This window comes from Pelophylax lessonae (genome assembly GCF_965119305.1).
Source record: "Pelophylax lessonae genome assembly, chromosome: 13".
Taxonomy (NCBI): domain Eukaryota; kingdom Metazoa; phylum Chordata; class Amphibia; order Anura; family Ranidae; genus Pelophylax; species Pelophylax lessonae.
This window is the reverse complement of record NC_138780.1, coordinates 35,421,129-35,442,688: the sequence shown is the minus strand read 5'-3', so window position 1 is coordinate 35,442,688 and position 21,560 is coordinate 35,421,129. Positions and strand designations below refer to the sequence as shown.

General features: G+C 43.0%; 1 protein-coding gene across 1 annotated transcript in view; it reads right to left on the bottom strand.

The window, feature by feature from the left end:
- LOC309569143 (uncharacterized protein) overlaps positions 1 to 17,516 on the bottom strand; it is a gene marked incomplete at its 3' end in the record, with an annotated part of 95,531 nt that extends 78,015 nt beyond the window's left edge. Inside the window, exons 1-3 of the mRNA XM_082274905.1 lie at positions 17,459 to 17,516; positions 6,641 to 6,952; positions 1,516 to 1,821 (exon numbers count right to left, since the gene is read on the bottom strand). Coding sequence (XP_082131031.1) covers positions 1,516 to 1,821; positions 6,641 to 6,952; positions 17,459 to 17,513 — 673 coding nt within the window. The 5' untranslated portion in view covers positions 17,514 to 17,516. The remainder of the gene's footprint in view (positions 1 to 1,515; positions 1,822 to 6,640; positions 6,953 to 17,458) is intronic.
- Between the last annotated feature and the right edge of the window lie 4,044 nt (positions 17,517 to 21,560).

Sequence of the window (21,560 nt, the reverse complement as noted above, 5' to 3'; positions counted from 1 at the left end):
ACTTACGCAGTAGCTGTGGCTCTTGGGTATTGCAAATGCCACATATATAACTGATTCTGCTAATATTAAAAGAAAACAAATACCGTATATACTCGAGTATAAGCCGACCCGAATATAAGCCGAGGCCCCTAATTTTACCACAAAAAAGTGGGAGAACTTATTGACTCGAGTAGAAAGCCTAGGGTGGGAAATGCAGCAGCTACTGGACCACCACGAGACACAAAACAGGGGCTGCGGGCATGGTACAGGAGATGGCACAGGTCATAGTACAGGCATTGCACAGGTGATGGTAAGGGCATGGCACAGGTGATGGTACAGGCATGGCACAGGTGATGGTATAGGAATGGCACAGGTCATGGTACAGGCATGTCACAGGTCATGGTACAGGCATGGCACATGTCATGGTACAGGCATGTACAGGAGATGGTATAGGCATGGCACAGGTGATGGTATAGGCATGGCACAGTAAGTACAGGCATGGCACAGTATGTACAGGCATGGCACAGTAGGTATAGGCATGGCACAGTAAGTACAGGCATGGTACAGTATGTACAGGCATGGCACAGGAGATGCATTGCTGCGGGCATGCTACAGGAGAATGTCCTGTACCATGCCCGCAGCACTGCATGAGGAAATGCCGGGGCTGCGGAGGAGTCTCACTTACCTGTCGGTGAGGCGTCTTCGATTTAAAAATCGTGCCACCCGGCGCCGACAATACGTCACCGCAAATGCGCCGCCGATGCTCGGGAAAGGCTGAACACGTTCGGCTATTCCCGAGCATGCGGCACATGCGCAGTGACACGTCATTTTTTAAAAGACACTCTAGCCAGTGACTCGAGTATAAGCCGAGGGGTGCATTTTTAGCATGAAAAAACATGCTGGAAAAACTCGGCTTATACTCGAGTATATACGGTAATAGTAATAGTGGTAGAGTTTGTTTTCAGCCTTGAGACATCAACCCCTCACCCCTACATCACTGGGTTTCACACTTAAGCTGGATACACACTATACAACTTTTGTTGGTAGACTTCCTTTAAATTTACCTTCAACTATGTAGTACAAGGGCCTGCCTGATTGCATACAAATTGAAAGTGATTAGGTCTGACCTCATATTATATGGTTTTGGTAAGTCTGAAGGAAAAAATCTAAAGAAAATCTTATAGTGTGTATCCAGCTTTAGCCTACTTCAAAAAGACATATTCAATTAACTGTTTTGTGAACAAAAAGCTTCATTACACAGAAGGTACACCCACTAATAAGTAGGCAGGTGATGCAGGAATCGGCAAAGCTGAAATACATATAGTGGTGTCACCTACAATATCTGGCAGCGTAGTGTGGCATATTGGACATATAAAAGCTCTAAAGTTAAGATATTACTTTCTATATAGGTGTTGGAATTTTCTCCTGCATTTTTAGCATGGGTGTCATCAATACTTTCTTCAAAAATGTTTTTTTTTTTCTCCTAGCAATCTTTTAAAAACTTTTTTTGTTGTATAAAATAGGTATGTGTCTTACTTTTCCTAAAGAGTATGGAATGTGCATCAACTGAGCAACCATGTACATATTTCGAGCTGTTTTTCTGGTCAACAGGGTTGTGTACTATGCACATGACCTCCATCTCCTCAGATTCTGGTTGGAGCAATAACTGGATTGTGTCTTTAGTATTATTATACAAATGATAATCGGAGTCATTGTGTCTGTATTTCCAGCTATAGGACAAAGGTGGTATGCTGATTGGGACAGAACAACGAAGAGTCACTTTACACCAGTCGCTGGTTCTTTCCTCCAGTTTGGTTTTTATAGCTGGGGCTGGAACAGGATCTGCAATCAAAAAATATGTTTAATTGAAAAGTATGCAATTTTATTGACAATATTATGTTTTATGGATGTTTTCAGTGAAGAAAGAGTGGTAATAAAGGAGTTGGTAAAACTGATAAATATTGGTCCAAGCTGGACCAATGTAACTATGCAATAAAAATGTTACCCAGACTTCAGCTTTAAGAAGTATTCTCATCAGATCTCAATGGGGAAAAATACCATACTGATCTGGACTGGGTAATGTTTTAGGAATGAAAGGATGCCACATTGTTTGATGGAAATTGAAATTATCAAGCTACAGAGAGCTGAATTCAAAGACACCCCGAAAATCAAAGTGAGAAAATGATGCAGCAGGCTAGTCCATCTTGCTGAACTTTCGTGCAGTAACTCAAAATGGTACTCAGTAGTTTGTATGGCCCCCACGTTTTTTATGCATTAGGGAGGAGATAAGTTGTTGCCAGGGAACTGGAGACGCCGCACTAGTGTAAGGGCAGAGTTATGGTAAATAAAAGCTGAGTCTGTATTGAACTTCTCTATCCCCGCTGACGAAGTCCCGCCTATCAGGACGTAACGCGTACGGGGGAAGTCACATGACCCGTAGCTATCCCAGAAGCAAGAGAGAGAGGGCAGAAAGATGCCGACCTCTTTGTCACCGCTGTATTCCATGTACCTTTACAGGCACGGACTCTGCTTTTACAATGTAAGTGCAATGATGTGTGTTTAAATAAATGCCCGTATATAACAGAGAGCACTTAGATCCTGTCCTTTGCTTCCTAATATACATCTTGGTGCGGTTGAAGTCCGTTCTGGAACCAGGGGGAAAAAGGAGGAGGATCCAGTACAAGTATATTATCTATGCTCATTGACCCTGTAGGGTGGCATTTTGGAGGTGAGAGGCAGCGAGAGCTGTGGTGGTGGGACTAAGCACCTTATATGTGTCATTGCATGCTACAACTACCAGCACCTGGACTTCTGAATGCTATTAAGAGACTGTTTATACCAGTTTGTTATATGGGACTTTTTCTCTCTATATATATACTATTTATGGATATATGGACTACATTTCACTTTATGAATTATCATACATAGGGTTGTACGAAATTCTACTCTATTGAAATTGGTAAGATTGCGCTGCACTTTGAATTTTTTGATTACTTTGAAAGGATTTTAAGGATTATCTTAGGTGCTTGGCTGCTGATCTTTGTTTAAAATTAGGGTTCAGCGCTGAATAGTCTTTCTTTCTTTTTTGATCTTTCTTTTTTGGTGCTTTTATGCATGCCTGACAATGTCAGGCCATGCTTCTAATGAGATCACAGATAGTGGCCTGGGTTATTTCCTCCCAGATCTGGACCAGGGCATCACTGAGCTCCTGAACAGACTGAGGTGCAACCTGGTGGTGTCGGATTGACCGAAATATAATGTCCAGGAGGTGTTTTATTGCATTTAGGTCAGGGGAGCATGGGGGCCATTCAATGGTATCAAATCCTTCATTCTCCAGGAACTGGCCGCATACTCTTGACAAATGAGGCTGGGTATTATCATGTACCAGGAGGAAACCAGAACACACTGCACCAGAGTAGGGTCTGACAAGGGGTCCAAGGAATTCATCTTGATACCTAATGGCAGTCAGGATGCCATTGTCTAGCCTGTAGAGGTCTGTGCGTTCCTCTATGGATATGTCTCCCCAGACCATCACTGGCCCACCACCAAACCAGTCATACTGAACGATGTTACAGGCAGCAAAACGTTCTCTATGGCTTTTCCAGATCCTTTCACGTCTGTCACATGTGCTCAGGGCAAACCTGCTCTCATCTATGAAAAGCACAGGGCACCAGTGGTGGACCTGCCAATTCTGGTGTTCAATAGCAAATGCCAATCGAGCTCCCCAGTGTCGGGCAGTGAGCACAGGGTCCACTAGAGAATGTCAGGCCACCCTCATGAAGTCTGTTTCTGATTGTTTGGTCAGAGACATTCACACCAGTGGCCTGCTGGAGGTCATTTTGTAGGGTTCTGGCAGTGCTCATCCTGTTCCTCCTTGCACAAAGGAGCAGATATCGGTCCTGCTGATGGGTTAAGGACCTTCTACGGCCCTGTCCAGCTCTCCTAGAGTAATTGCCTGTTTCCTGCAATCTCTTCCATGATCTTGAGACTGTGCTGGCAGACACAGCAAACCTTCTGGCAGTAGCACGTATTGATGTGCCATCCTGGAGGAGTTGAACTGCCTGTGCAACCTCTATAGGGTCCAGGTATCGCCTCATGCTAACAGCAGTTACACTGACCCCAGCCAAAAGCAAAACTAGTAAAAAACAGTCAGAAAAGATGAATAGAGAAAAATAAATGTCAGTGGCCTCCACCTTAAAACCATTCCTGTTTTGGCGTTCGTCTCATTGTTGTCCACCTGTTGTTAATTCCATTAACCCCAAAGCAGCTGAAACTGATTAACAACCCCCTCTGCTACTTAACTGACCAATTCAATATCCTAGGAGTTTACTTGACTTGATGCTATACTCTGATTAAAAGGTATTCCTTTAATTTTTTGAGCGATGTACTGTATATCCTATGTATTTTTTTGACGATTCAGAAAATCTCTAGGCTGGCGAGATCTCACCATACTAGCACAAAGCCACCGTTTTAGAGCTCTCATTCATCAACTCGCTAGGATTGAGACTCAAGTTGATGGCACTTAATAATAATAATAATTAGGCATAAATGAAATGTGTCATGGCGGCAGGTTAAAAAAATTGCAAGGGGGATTTTTAAAAACCTTGGGGTTGTTTAACCTGCTAATGTATACTAGGAACCCATGGCTAGCCCCATACATTCGTTTTGTTGGCCAATGAGTGTGGCAGACTGTCACAGGGACACCAGATAGTTGGCAAACATTTTACTTAGATATAAAGGACCTAAAGAAGAATGAAGGAAGGTCTGGATTATTGTGGTCACCTTGAAGTCAGACTGGTATCTGTTCCTTTAGGCAAGGAGGAACAGGATGAGCACTTCCAGAACCTTACAAATTGACCTCCAGCACACCACTCGTATGAATGTCTCTGACCAAACAATCAGAAACAGACTTCATGAGGGTGGCCTGAGAGCTTGACCTCCTATATTGGACCCTGTGCTCACTGTCTGGCACCATGGAGCTTGATTGGCATTTGCCATTGAACACCAGAATTGGCAGTTCTGCCACTGATGCCTGCTTGGTGCTTTTCACAGATGAGAGCAGGTTTGTCCTGAGCACATGTGACAGACATGAAAGGGTCTAGAGAAGCTGTAGAGAACGTTTTGCTGCCCATAACATCATTCAGCATAACTGGTTTTGTGGTGGGTCAGTGATGGTTTGGGGAGACATATCCATGGAGGGACACACAGACCTCTACAGGCTAGACAATGGCACCTTGACTGCCCTTAGGTAGCAGGATGAAATCCTTGGACCCATTGTCAGACCCTATGCTGATTCAGTGGGTCCTGAGTTCCTCCTGGTACACGACAATGCCTGGCCTCATTTGGCAAGAGTACGAAGCCAGTTCCTTAAGGATGAAGGAATTGATACCATTGAATGACCCCCACACTCGCCTGAGCCAAATCCAATAGAACACCTCCATTATGTTTCGGTCCATCCGACGCCGCCAGGTTGCACTTCAGTCTTCTCAGGAGCTCAGTGATGCCCTAGTAAAGATCTGGGAGAAAATACCCCAGGCCACCATCCGTGGTCTCATTAGAAGCACGCCCTGACGTTGTCAGGCATGCGCACAAGCACGAGGGGGCCATACAAAGTACCATTTTGAGTTGCTGCAATAAAATTTCAGCAAGATGGACTAACCTGCTGCACCATTTTTTTCACTTTGATTTTCGGGGTGACTTTGAATTCAGCCCTCTGTAGATTGATAATTTCCATTTCCATCAACACATTATCCAGTCCATATCAGTTTAGATATCCAGCATGATATTTTTCCCCATTGAGATGTGTTTTCAATGTGTTCCTTTAATTTTTTTGAGCACTGTATATAAGAAAGCCCAGCACTGTCTCTTCTGTTTTCACTGCCTCTGTTTAAAGCGGAGTATCCGGGCACAGAAAACATTTTTCAGTGAACATACCCCCGGGACAGTCAGGGCTAGTACATTCCACAATGGCTAGCCTCTGATCTGTCCCGGTTCGCACTTACCTTTTAGAAGAAATACTCACTTATAAAATTTATTCCACAGCGTTGCCATCTCTCTTGTGGGCAGCTGAAGCCGGCGCGATCCTCTTCTGCGTCTTCTTCTGCGTCCTCTTCTCCCAGAATGCGCCTGCACCGGCCCCTCTCGTCACTTCCGGTACGGCGCCGCATTCCTCCACAGCTTCTGGGCATGCCCAGAAGCTGTTTAGCAGGGAATGCGGCGTCGCCCCGGAAGTGACGAGCGGGGCCGGTGCCGTAGCATTGATTCCTGGGAGCGATGACGTTCAGCTCCCAGGAATCATCGCAAGACAGGAAGTGACGGCGGAGCCGCGGCACAGAGGGAGGAAGTACACTGAGGTGAGTATTTTCGATCTTCAATTACAAGGTGAGTAAAAAAAAAACCTAACTATCCAATTCCTTTTCAGGTGAAGGAGAACAAGCAGACGGGCACAAAAAAAAAGATCGATTTTGTGCCCGGAACTCCGCTTTAACTAATTCTATATATTGTATGGAGGGGTAAAAAAAAAAAAAAATACTCACATTTAAAAAATACTAAAAGGCAATAAAATATATATTTACAAAACAGTAAGACAATTAAAGAAAATGTATGCAAATATTCTCTGCACATTTACCATTTATTAAGGCAAAGTTATAGGGGTACTTACCATATAGCACAAGACTAAACATTTCTTTATAAATTTCATGGTTTCCCAAGGTGATTGTGCACACATAGTTCCCACTGTCCTCCATCCTCAGGTTTTTGATATGTAGTTTTCTTCCATGATCAGATAGCCTTAGACGGTTATGGAATTGAGGATGATGAAAGATCAAAATATTATTTTCAAACTCTGCTATCTTGTATTTTGTTCTGTTAGCTTCAAAATGCCAAACAATGAGTCCTGTTGGTACAGACCACTTCTGTTTAATAGATAGCTCAATGTGGTGATTTGTAAGGCGAGTAAGTGGCTGATTTCCACCTGGAATCACACAAAATCACAATGTGCATACATATTATATGGGACCATTTTCTTACAGTTTGCAGAAAATTTTAGGAATTTGTATAATTAATGACCTATTTGTTTAAAAAAAAAAAAAAATGGAAATATTAGTTGAATTTTTTTTTGTAACATTTTGGAAATTCCTAATGGTGTTATAGAACAAAGACATATTTAGCAGCTGTGCCAGTCGGGACATCTTATGGTCACAGTAAGAATTAGAGTGTCATGTGTCCATTTGGTTTTGAACTTGTATCCTTCTGGTTCTGTGCTGCAGCTCTGCTCACTCTGCCGGGGGAAAGATCTAAATTTTGCAGCACATACTCTGCTTAGTGCCTCTGCCCCTAGGACTCTCTAGCTCCACCTGCCTTCCAGCTCAATACTGTGCACTTTTACCCCCTGCGTGCCCAGGCCAATTTTCAGCTTTCGGCACTGTTGCACCTTGAATGACAATTGCAAGGTTAATGCAACACTGTACCAAAACAACATGTTTACATTTTTTTTTTTCAGACAGATAGAGCATTCTTTTTGTAGTATTTAATCACCACTGGGTTTTTAAAATTTTTTGTTATACAAATGAAAAAATAAATGTTGAAAAAAAAAAAAAAGTTCTCTTTGTTACAAAACGTTGTAAATTAATACATTTTCTCCTTCACTGATGTGCGCTGAGGAGTCTGCACTGATGGGCACTGATGAGGAGGCACTGATGGGCACTGATGAGGTGGCACTGATGGGCACTGATGAGGAGGCACTGATGAGGTGGCACTGATGGGGTGACACTGATGAGGAGGCACTGATAGGCAGCACTGATAAGCGGCATTGATATGCAGCACTGATGGGCAGCCTTTATGGGGACTGGTAGTCTGCAATGATGGCCATTGATAGACGGCACTGATGTGCACTGATAGGCGGCATTGATATGCAGCACTGATAAGCGGCATTTATATGCAACACTGATGGACACTGATAAGGTTCACTAATAGGCACCGATAGGTGGCACTGATGTGAAGCCTTTATGGGGAGTGGTAGGTGGCAATGATGGGCACTTATAGGCGATACTGATATGCACTGATAGGCGAGACTGATAGGCAGCATTGATGGGTGGCACTGATGGGCACTGATGGACAGCACTAATAGGTGGCACTAATGAGGAGACACTGACAGGCATCACTGATAGACACTGGCCTCACTGATGGGCACCACTGATGGGCACTGATTGACAATACTGTTGGGCACCATTGGTGAGCATTACAGGGGGGCACTGGTGGACATTGAATGGGCATTCCCTGGGTGTATGCTTTCATGCTGAACTACTGGATTTCTGGACTTTCTGAATTACGCTTTTGCCTGATGATTCTGCATTCCTTTGCCAGTCTGTGCACGACTCCTGCCTCTGACTACTTTTTTAAATCACGATTTTGTCCCGTGTTGCCAAGACTTGTTGCTGACCCGCCCTGCCTGACCAAGCTAAAGCCTCAACCCTCAGCCAAAGCTCCACTTTGTACTAAACCTTTCTCCAGGTACCTTACATAGAGTGCCTTGGAACAGCAACATGCTCACTTGACCTGCAAGTAAGCTATAACATTTTACAACTGGAATAGCAAGAAGTCCTTTTTATTTAAATGCAGCATAAAGAAATTCGATCTCCTCCACATTTCCATGATTAGTTTATTAAAGCTGAACTGTGAGTTGAGCAAACAGCAGCAGCATTATTTTTCTTCTTTAAATTATTAATCCCATCAACCCCCACGTGGAGGAGATGGACAAAGGCAGACATGTTTGAAGTCCAAACTGGGTGGCAACCAGGGCTGCTGATAAGGGAGTACAACTGGGCCTCCTATGAGGGGTTCAGGTACCATCAGTTCAGCAGGCAGGCCCAGGTAACAGGGGAAATCAAATGATGGACAGAAGGGGATGATTGTTGTGGTGGGGGGACAATTACAGGAACCGATACCCTGTATGGCTCTCCCTGACGTAGCTAAAAACCATATTCTTTTCCTCTCCCTTTTGCCAGCTTTCAGCTGCTGCAGGAAGAACCACACAGGGGATCAATTCCTGTAATTGCCCCCCCCCCCTGACTTATCACCCCCTTCTGGCCATGATCCTATTGCTTCTTCTTCCCAGCCTCCATATGTTCCCCCTTCCTCCTCTCCTAACAGCTTTAATCTGCTGCATGGGGAACTACAGGTGATCAGTTACAGTAACTTACCCCCCACCACCACACCAATCACCCCTCTTCTCCAGGATCCCCTTACCCCTGCTGCCTTGACCTCCCTGTGTGCCCCTTCTGCAGCACTTCCGGCTTCCCTCCTCTATCGCCTGCTGCAGACACACGAGGGGGATCGCTTCAGAATGGAGAGCGGGGGGGGGGGGGAGGGGGCTGGTAAATATGTCCTATTTATCAGCCCCTTCCTTTTCTGAATAAACAGTTTGGGATCGGTACGGAGCACTTGCTGTGTTTATTCATAACTGAAGCATGGCAAACTTGGTTTACCATGTTTCAGTTTATGAATGAACATGAGCCTCTGTACAGAGCAGGGGCAGACTGGCAACTCTCGGCCCAGGGGGCAAGTACAAACTAGAGGCCCACTGTGCAATGACTCGCCCCCCCCCACACTCTCCCTCTTCCCGTCCTCCTCCTGACCCCCATTCCAAGCTGAAGTCCTGCTCCAGATACTCTCCACTTTCCGGCTGAATCCGGGTTCCCAACCTGGCCAGCAGGGGGTGGTTGGGGGGAGCTGGGACAGCTTGGTCGGGGCTGGCCAGGGGAGAAGAGTCTCCAGTGGGACATGGAACTGGCCTCTTCTCAGACACAGTTTTCACCATCCATGCTGGGGAGGGCTGCACTCTGTCCTTGCCTATAACCCGCTCTCAGTAGGTCAGCAACAGGGACATTTTACTTCCCTTCACCAGAAATCCTTTAGGCATGTCTGTGGCAGAAGCAGTGCAGCCTTTCTACGGGGCATCGGAGTGGCCCAGGGGGCAATTGCCCCCCTGCCCCCTGGCCCAGTCCTCCCCTGGTACAGAGACTCTTGTTCATTCTTCTTAAGTGCAGCTGAGGCTGCAGGGAAAGGATTGGGGATCTATGTCCTCATTTCCTTTCTCTGTCCCAATCCAAACTGAGGCATCAGGGGTCTGTTTAGACCCTTGATATTTCACCCGAGTCCCCCAGCTATGTGAAAAGAAATGTAAAAAATAATTTTAAAAAGTGTTAAAAAAATAAAAAATTGTAAAAAGAAAAGTAAAAAAAAAAGGATGATTCACACAGATTCTACGGTCCATACAGAGTGAATGAGCAGTTTATCCATGCATCTGAAGTCACTTGTTACTCTATGGGGACACAGAGGCTCTACAAACCCAGTCGCAGGTCCTAATTTGAAAGTCATGCAGGTTTGTTGGGTGGCCCAGGATGCACACTGTCTATGTTCAGGGCTGTACACCTTTCAAATTTGGACCTGAGGTTGTGTTTGTACAGCTACTCCATAGCGTAACATAGGCTGCCTGCACACTGCTCCAGTCGCATCAAAAAAAATTTATAAAAATGATTCACATTATATAGGCAATGGTGCCCATGTGAATAAGCCCTAAGACCCCATTCACACACAGAGATTTATGTATTAACACAATAGGGTTTCATCCCTTAGATTTAGCAAGAACGTTGTAAGTTATATTGTGTTTGTGTCCACTAATAAGGATTTTGGTCTATCCTTAGCAAAAAAATAGTTTTGATATTTTCAGGGGAGCGGAGGGGCCCTGTCAGGTAGGCTGTATGGGGTCCTGTGATTTCTAACAGCAGTCCTGGTGTCAGCCATGGTTTCGTCTATAGATGGAGTTTGGTGAGGGACCATCCAAGGACAGGAAATGTTTTAACAAGCATGGACACCAGGTAAAAATAAGGTTCAAAATGTAATATGAATGAAAACAAATGCATCCACCACATCTAAAGACTATCTGCAATATCTTACATTTTTATTTTTAGATACGCTTTGATAAATAGTTCTTGTGTCTCCCCCAGCCTTTGACTGGACAGTGAAAGGAGAAGCAGAAGAATGATGACCTCATCTCTATTCTGTTGTCAAAGGCTTTCTGGATGGGGAGAATGAGCCAAAGCTTAGAAAAGGTTTCCAACTCACTTGCTGCTTGAGGTCATTCGTGAATTAATACATTAATTCACGAAGATCAAACGGGCTTTATCCCATCAAGAGCTGCATCAACAAATATCCATAGACTGTTTATATATGCAATTGCCTACGAATAACATAGCTACAGGAGCTATACTGAGCTTGGACACCCATAAAGCATTTGATATGATAGAGTGGGAGTACTTATGGGCTGTACTTACTGGTTTTGGTATTGGCCCGGATTATTTAACATGGTTAAGAATGTTCTATAAAGAACCCAAAGCAAGGCTAAAAATTACCAATACCCTATCACCCACTTTTTATTGTCCAGAGGAACTAGACAGGGCTGCCCTGTATCCTCACTTCTGTTTGCCATGGCTATAGAGCCTTTGGCTCTTGCCATTAGGCAAACACCCGGAAGCAGGGCCATCTTTATTACTGATTGGGCCCAGGGCAAACATTTTCTTGGGCCCTCCCAAATTCACTAATAAACTATTTGCGGGTAGCGCGGGCTCAGGGGCAGCTGCTTTGGGCCCCACAATAATGAATGGGCTCGGGGCAGCTGCCCCTTTTGCCTTGTGTTAAAGACGGCCTGGGATTATTGGGTTTTGTCATGCTGGTAGAGAGGATAAAATAGCCCTATACGCAGATGATGCTCTTATCTTTTTTGGAAGATACGTCAGGTTTGTTACCAGAACTTATGAAGCTTTTTTCTACATTCGGGTTATTTTCTGATTTTAGGATTAATTGGGAGAAATCGATATTGTTACCACTGGATGAACTGAAAACGCCTCTACCAGATCTAGCAAATTCAAAATAAACATACAATAAAATATTTGGGAGTAGAAGTATCTTGCAATGTGAAGGATTACATAGATTTAAATCTCAAGCCACTATTAATCAAATTTACAGATAAATATCGGAGCTGGTGTAAACTCCCACTGACAGTGATTGGTAGAGCAAATCTCATTAAAATTATATGGACCCCGCAAATACTTCATATACTACATAATTCTCCCATATGGATCACATCGTTTTGGTTTAAGAAAATAGATTCTCTTTTTCGAGAACTTATTTGGCGGAAAAAAACAAACTCCTATTAAATTGTCCACAATAATGCTAGCTAAAGATGCAGGAGGATTAGCTATCCCTCATGCTAAAAATTATTTTTTAGCTTCACAACTACAGTATTTTGTTAAAAAAGAATAGCGCGCACATGCAAAAGAAATTACTACCAAATCTGAAGACAATCCATAAATAAAAATGGGGATTTGGTCCCACCATATGGCCATATAGTGCTCAAGCCCACTACTACGTCAAAGTACCCCATTATCAGTGGGTCCTACACTATCCATGAAAAAGAGATGAATCCAGCCTTTTTAACCCTTGGAGATAATACTCCTTGCTGGGAAAGATGTGCAAATGCACTACAGGGGACTCCTCCTATATCTACTTGATAGTGGACACTGATAGAGTACAGGTGTGTGTGGGGGGTGGGGAGGGTTGCTCAACCTCGGTAGTCTGGTCAGACCGAATACATAATAAACAAGCAAAAATTTTTTTGGGGGGAGCATACCCATGTATTTCTAAAGCTTATAATAAACAAGCAAAAAATTTGGGGGAGCATACCCATGTATTTCTAAAGCTTAATAAACAAGCAAAAAATTTGGGAGAGCATACCCATTAATAAACAAGCAAAAAATTTGGGGGAGCATACCCATTAATAAACACGCAAAAAATTTGGGGGAGCATACCCAAAAAAATGTTTTGCTTGTACAGTATTTTGTTGGATGGACAGAAATGACAGACACTGACCCAATACAGGGTCTGCTACTATCCGTCTATGGCGATTATCCATTATTAGCTCTACTAGAGACAAGAAAGCGACTATGGGATAAGGGTTTTTAACAGGCAAATTATTTGATAAAACTTGGCAAGATATGAAAAGTATCACAAATGGGATATACTGTACGTTTTTTACCCCGCTGTGGAATAACTAGTAATGTAGAATTACAGAAACTGGAGGGGTCTGAATTTTGGAAGACTAGTGGGGTGTGGTACTAACTTATCCCAGTTATTTCATAATGGTGTGTTAAAAACTTTTGAATATGGGATTCCATGTATTGAATAATGAGTATTGAATATGGGATTCCAAAACAAAGATTCTTTCAATATCTTCAGCTTAGACGTGCTATACAGGCACAAGCTCGTTCCCAGGTATTGGAAGTTATTAAATCTGCAATAATCCCGCTGTTGTCTAAAAGGGATGTTAAGAAAGGTCTCATATCGCAATTATATCAGATACTTCATAATAAGTTTCAAGAATCAGTGAATATACCATCAAGGGCACAGTGGGTACGCGGTCTAGGGCCTATATCAGATGATCAATGGGATGCGGCATTGTCAGCATTGCCTATGGTCTCTTTATCCCCCACACAAAAATTAACTCAACTATTTATTATACATAGGTTTTATAGTACATCGGATAAGTTATTTAACCAGTTCCGGACCGGAAGGATTTTCCCCCTTAACCTCCCTGGCGGTATGATTCTTTTGGATTTTAGGTGCTGAAAGCGGTACCATTATTTTGCATGCAATTCTTGTGAATGAGCAGCCCAAACCAACTGTATACATTTATTATATATATATATATATATATATATATATATATATATATATATACATATATTATGTATACATATAATATATATATATATATATATATATATATACGTGTATATATATATATATATATATATATATATATATATATATATATATATATATATACGTATATATATATATATATATATATATATATATATATATATATAATGTATACAGTTGGTTTGGGCTGCTCATACACAAGAATTACGTGTATATATATATATATATATATATATATATGTGTATATATGTATATACATATGTATATATATGTATATATATATATACTGTATATATATATATATATATATATATATACATATATTTATATAAAAAGTACAGTAAAACTGCAGGAAAGGGCACTGGGGGGCAAACTAATGTGATTTTATTTTATTTTGAACGGTATCAGTGTGTTTGGTGCATTTTACATTTGAATTTGCCGCCGGTTCCACCCCCCGGCGGACGTCACGTCGCCGGAGATGGAAGCCGGGGCTCGCAGACGATCGGGAGGAAGCTCTGCCGCCGCATACCGCCCGCATTCTTCGCTGGATCCCGGAGAAAAGGTAAGTAAAACCTCTTCCAGCATCCAGCGATCTTCTTAGCGCTACCCCGAGTGTGACTCGGGGTTACCGCTTTTGGCTCTAAAATCTAACCCCGAGTCACACTCGGGAATACCGCTAGGAAGGATAATGACCAGGCCATTTTTTGAAATTTGCCACTGCGTTACTTTAACGGTAAATTGCGCGGTCGTGCGACGCTGTACCCAAATAAAATTGATGTCCTTTTTTCCCACAAATAGAGCTTTCTTTTGGTGGCATTTGATCACCTGAGTGACAATTCTGGAAAATAAAAAAACAATATTTTTCAAATTCTGCTATATAACATTCCCAAAAAAAAAAAGAAAAAATCAAAAATCAAAATTTTTCATCCTTTTAGGCCAATTTGTTTTCTGCTACATATTTTTGGTAAAAAAAAAAATTGCAATAAGCGTATTTTGATTGGTTTGCGCAAAAGTTATCGTGTCTACTAACTACGAGAAAGATTTATGTCCTTTTTATTTATTTACAGTATTTTTTTTACTAGAAATGGCAGCGATCTGCAATTTTTATCATTGCTGCAGACAGATCGGACCCCTAACTGACATTTTTTACACTTTTGGGGGGACCAGTGACATTACTACAGTCATCAGTGCTAAAAATATGCACTGTTACTGTAATAATGACAGTGGCAGGGACGGGGTTAATGTGGGGGTGACCAAAGGTTTAATTGTGAGCCTAGGGGAGTGTTTTCTAACTGTGGGGGGGGGGGGGGCTTGTGAAATGATCATAGATCATGTGATCATTTCAGAGAGAAGAACGGTCAGCAGTGTTTACAACAGCTGACCGTCCTTCTCTCATAGCGGGGAGTGATCGCGGGTGCCCGGCGGCAATAGCGGCTGCCGGTCCCGTGGATCGCCGTCCCCGTTGCCTAGTGGGGGGCGGGAGCGCACCGCACAGCACCACTCTCGCGAATCGACGTACCCATACGTCCAATCGCGCAGCCGAGCTAGCCTGCCGCAGTACAGAGCGGGCGGTCGGCAAGTGGTTAAGTGGCGGCGTAGAGATTCACTATTAGATCCATCCTAGGTGCGATCAGTGATCGGCCAATTTAATACATATGTTGTGGAGATGCCCCAAACTCCATCGCTATTGACAAGGGGTTATTTCTACCATTAATTTTGTTTTTAAAACAGAGCTGCCACTAGAGCCTAGAACAGTGATGGCGATCCTTGGCACCCCAGATGTTTTGGAACTACATTTCCCATCATGCTCATGCACTCTGCAGTGTAGTTGGGGATCATGGGAAACATAGTTCCAAAACATCTGGGGTGCCAAGGTTCGCCATCACTGGCCTAGAATATGTCTTTTGAGTATGATTGATGAAATGAAGACCCCAGGGAATACTCTTGTCCCGTTAGTGCAGGGTCTTTTTAAGGCTCGCAAACTCATAGCACAAAACGGTCTGAGGATGCCCTGAGGATGTCACGTTTCTGTGACGTAACGCGTAGGAGGAGCTAGTGACGTGAAGCATTCCTACACGCAGTCTGTCATCACCCACAAGCTGTCTCTCCAGCGAGGGGAGAGATCAAAAGCGTCGGCAGCATCTTGAGAGTAATAGCCACTGTGAGAGTACTGGCTGTTATTAGAAAATTTAACTGCAATTTACCTACTCACCTGTCAGGGGAACAATGCACCAGAAGGTTAACCCTTACCTAGATATAAGTGAGAAGTGTTTTTAATAATAAAGTCTTTGATTGATACTTTAGTTTGGACCTTTCTTCTTTCTTATATACATTGAGCTGATTGCTATATGAAGACAGTCCAAGGAGATGTCACTTATCTTAAAGATAATTTACTTTTCTTGACAATATTACACTATATGCACTTTATTTTTTATTTATATATCTGAGGAAAATGTGCTGAGAGGAGAAGTCTCCCCACAGAGAGGAATTTTATCACAGTTTGTCCCAAGCATTGACTCTAATTGTTAAACCCCGTACACACGCACCGATTGTTGGCCGTAAATTTTCGGCCAACGTCCGATCGGCCAATTGACTGGTTAGTATGATGCTTCCGACTGCGACTTTTCGGCCAAACAAAATCTGTTGTGCATGCTATAAAATTTTTGTTGGCCGTCAACAGGACGGCCGATTGTTCGTCAGTCAGTACAGATTTCGGCCGACAACAGTCAGATGAGCAAGACTGGGCATGCTCAGAGAAGAAAAAACACAGGGAAAGTCAACCATCACATGACATCACTTCTGAAGTTGGTTTCTGTCGGCCAACAAAAGTCCAGTGCAAGTCTAGAGCACATTTCAACCAACAAACAACACTGGACAAAAGACGGCCGATCGGTCGGCCGACAATCGGTGCGTGTGTACGAGGCTTTAGAGGTTAGAGCACCAGATTATCCAATCCAAAATGAGTGGATGAACTTTTCACAGACTTTTTTTCTTGAATTTTCCTTTTTGGACTTTTAATATTATATACATTTTTTATCTCTGGACTTTCATTTTTCAATTTGTTTTTTTTTTTTTTTTTGCACTCTTTGGCATCATTTTGCACGTTTAGAAATTCACTGCAATTATGAAGATTTTTTTTTTTTATATATATATTTGTGCTTTATATTTATTCAGTATTTGATTTTTACTTGCTTGTTATTTATTTATATATTTTGAAGGTTTATCATATTGTTTTTTTCTATTAGGGCTCTTTCACACGGGCGGTCCGATCCGATCCGCCTGTCAGTTTTTTAGGCGGATCTGATCGGATCCTCCATGCGGCTCTATGGGGCAGCGGATGTCAGCGGAGACACCTCCGCTGACACCCACTGCCATCCGTATCCGATCCTGTCCGTGAAATCTGGACGGACGGAAACCCTATTTTTCCATCCGTTCAGTAATCGGATCGGATCCGGTGAGAGCGGACAGGCGGTCCGCTCTCATCCGATCCCCCATAGAGGGCAGCGGGGGCTGAGACACCTCCCTCTCCGCTCTGCAAGTTTTTTTTTTTTTCTTTTGTGTTCTCTCCCTCTCTTGTTTTCCCAGACTATTTGTTTATTATCACATGGGTTGTATGTGTGTTTTGTATTGATTATGAACAATATTAACAATAAAAAATTAATATGAAGAGTTAGAATTAATCACACAGGTTTTACTTACCCGAAGCAACATAGGAAATCAGTAAATGCATAGTCATTATACGTAGAATCCTCATAACATTCTTTAGCACATTCTATACATTGTAGCTTGTAAGAAACATGATCGTTTGTAGCACAAGGACTCCTTCCTTAATCCTCGTATTGTAGCAGTTGTCAGAGTACTATAAGGTGCGGCTCTAAAATATGCCGTGTATTTCCTCCCACTGAATAGAGGTCCTTCGGTCTCATTTTACCCTGTACACAGCTGTATGAAAAGTATGCTTAGTCTTTAAAATTGGAAGAGATCAGCTTGATGAAAATAACGTTATCAATATGTGTAAATGTTATGAAAAATGTTTTTCTACATAGACTTAAAAGGCAGCACTCCAGGTAAAATAAATGTAAGGAGTTCATCTGTCAAAGGATTTTTCATTCTGTCTATCCTTTCCTGAGATTTACACAGCTCTGCCACACATCATATCCTTATCTGGCAGGAGACCTGAATGTTCTGTGATGCAGTTTAGGAACACTTATGCAGGTCTTGTCCCCAGGGCTGGCCCAAGACATTGTGCTGCCTGGGTCCAAAAATGAAATGCTGCCCCCCCCCACAAAAAAAAAAAATCACACCCACCAAAAGGCCCACAAAAATTTATTTTATATCATGATGATTAAAACTAAAATTAAATGTAGCAGGAAGTCAGATTTATATGAAACAGCACCTTGACTACATGCACAATTATATGACATACCATTATGTTCAATTCCAAACCACAAACTCCAGTGTCTGACGTCATTGCGCACACCACAATCACAAAATAAACGTTCCCCGGAGGAGGCCCTCCGCCTCCTCATACTCATCAGTTTGCACTACGGGTGGCAGTATGAAATGGGGAAATGCCGCCGGTAACGCACCGCAAACTGATGACACACAAATCATCAATTTGCTGCACCTCTCAAAGTGCTGCCTGGGTCCAATGGACCCAGTGTGACCCATGGTAAGGCCAGCCCTGCTTGTCCCTCTTCCAGCCAGGGATGGAACAGTGAAAAGAGAAGCAGCATGGTAAGAAGAAACAAGAAAGCAGCGCCTACTGAGTGTAGCATACAAAGCAGTGGCAGCTGGTGAATGAAAATGTTGGGGGGGGGGCAAAACCAACACCCCCCGCGCGGGACGGCCGGCAGTCAAATCTACCACCCCCTCCCGGGACGGAAGGCTGGCTGCCCAGCTGGACGGCCAGCATCCTTGCCTCCTCCTTCCCCAAGCAGCTGTGAGTCTTCTCCGGCTGTACATCTCCACCCTCTTCCTGGCCAATGACCAGTAAAATCGCTTCTCTTTTCAGCCACTCAGGAAAGGGGTCTCGCAACCCGCTTCCTGATTGGCTGGGAGGAAAATCAGCGTGATAATAGCGACTATTCATTCGCTATTGTCATACAACTGGGTGGGCTCAGGGCGCAGTGCTCTGCAGCCTCCCGCCCCCGCTCGGCAGAGGGGAAGCCGATGCGTGTGTCAGGTGGCTCTGACTGCCGCCTGACAACCACGATCGCTCCCTGCCGAGAGAGAAGAATGGTCAGCTGTTGTAAACACAGCTGACCGTTCTTCTCCCTGGAATGATCATAGAGCCCATGTGATCCTTCTACATAGGATCCCATGTCTCTATGGTCATTTCACAAGCCACGCCCCCCCACAGTTAGAATCACTCCCCTAGGCTCACATTTAACTCCTTGATCACCCATAATGTTTACCCCTTCCCTGCCAGTGTCATTATTACAGTAACAGTACATATTTTTAGCACTGATTACTGTAGTAATGTCTCTGGCCCCACCAAAAGTGTCAAAAATGTCAGTTAGGGGTCCAATTTGTCCGTCGCAATGTCGCAAAAAACAATAAAAATGATATAAATCTTTCCCGTAGTTAGTAGACGCAATAACTTTTGCGCAAACCAATCAAAATACGCTTATTGCGATTTTTTTTACCAAAAATATGTAGCAGAAAACAAATTTGCCTAAAATGTTAAAAAATTTTGATTTTTAATTATTTATTTTTTTTGAGAATGTCATCTAGCAGAATGTGAAATATATATATATATTTTTTTTTTCAAAATTGTCGCTATTTTTTTGTTTATAGAGCAAAAAATAAAAAATTGCACAGGTGATCAAATACCACCAAAAGAAAGCTCTATTTGTGGGGAAAAAAAGGACATCCATTTTATTTGGGTACAACGTCGCACAACCGTGCAATTGTCCCTTAAAATAACGCAGTGCCGAATCGCAAAATATGGCCTGGTCATTAAGGGGGAAAATCTTCCGGTCCAGAAGTGGTTAAGAAAACCATAAAACTATCAATTGTCCATATACCACCAAGAGTGCAGGAAAATAAACCATATATAGTGCCATATAAACCGTGCACAAAAATTAAAGTCACTGTTGATCAATAAAGTGTTCATAGGTGTGCGCAGCCTATTGCATTAGGGTGTGCACCCCAAAGTTTAAATACACATGCATGTGTTTGCCTACATGTATATGGCCCCGGTACATTACTCTCCCTGCTGGCAAAGTGAAATAGAAGTGTGTGGCACTTCTCTTATGGCAGAGCAGGTCCGAGGGAGATCTTTCCCATCTCCTCACTGGCAAACAGAGCGATAATGCTAATGTGCCTTAGGTGATTAGGGTGTGCCCAGGCACACCCGGCACACCCTGTGCGCACGCCTATGAAAGTGTTGGTATAACAGCAAGCGATTCCTTGACAATGAATGAATCCACACCACCTGCGATGTTGAGTGCTGCATGCAACCCCACAGTGTCCACACAAAAGGAAAAGGTGGCTGCTTACCAGAAACTAATGATCAAATAGCATATAAACTCTTCTACACAAGGATTGGATTGGCTCCAATGGATAATGGGATCTCCTTACAAAATTGCAAATTCTTGCTCAGTGGACTTCATATGCATTCAGGGCATTCCAAGGTTCACATACAAATAAAAAGAGCTAGATGCATTACCTCTAAACTTGCTTTATTGGATAAGTCCCAACCCCCCCCCCCCCCTTTTTTATTATTGGATAATAAGGTTGCACTTGAATGTGAAAAAACGAAAACCGGCATGAACGAGTTTGCGCGGCCACCTGCAGTGTGGACCGTGCGTGGTGACGATGCGGCTACTCCACCCAACGCGTTTCCCCTCAGAAGGCGTCAACTGGGATTGGAGGCTTTATTTTTCACACAAAAAATATACCCTTTCTCAAATAAGTCACCTAAACATAGGAACCGGCTGTATTTGTCTCCCAAAGGCAACAGTAGAAGGTTGCTATTTGTTCCCGCTTGCTAGGGACTATGCTTATTTCTAAGAGTCTATTTCAAAGAGTTTGTTCCCCAGCAAATGATATTACCAGCATAATCCCTGGTGTGTGGTCTTTGATTGGCTTCATTCACAGTAAGATTTTCCAACAAGTAGTACAATCTACCTGTGAAAATATAAGCACCTCTGACCACTTGAGGGCCCTTGATAACCTATTACAGGCCCTCTAGGAGTTCAGAAAAAGTCTCATGATCAGTGGCTTCGCTTGTCATGATTGAACCATCTGTGGCCATCCCTATACAGAAGTGACTTAAAGTGACTCTGCTATGGTAACTGAAAATCAAAATTGCTGTAGGTATACAGTAGAGGACAATATTACAGGAGGAAGAATAAAAGCTTCGACAACACAACAGATTTAGGTTTGCTATACAAAGCTCAAATTCTGGCCGATTCTTAGGATTTGATCAAAATTTGAGTTGTGGTAATCCTGCTGACCCCACCCAGCTCAAAAACTTTGAGAAATCGAAGGAGCTGGGAAGAAAAAAGTTGGCCAAACAGTGGCTGTAGGCATTCAAAAGCTGCCACTGTTGGGGTATTTTTACAGCCCGCAGTCCCCAGAGAGTAGTCCATTCAGCATGGATTTAACATGCAAAGATTCAAAGAAAAAGTGACAGCACTCAGGAGAAGTTTCCGGATCCGACCTGCACCGGAGCACTTCTTCTCACCTGAGCGGCTCTCCTCCTCCTACCTACAATGGATTTAACATGGATGGGGAAATTGAAAGAAAACTAAGTGTGTATGGCCAGCTTTAGCCTATAACCTAAATATTACTT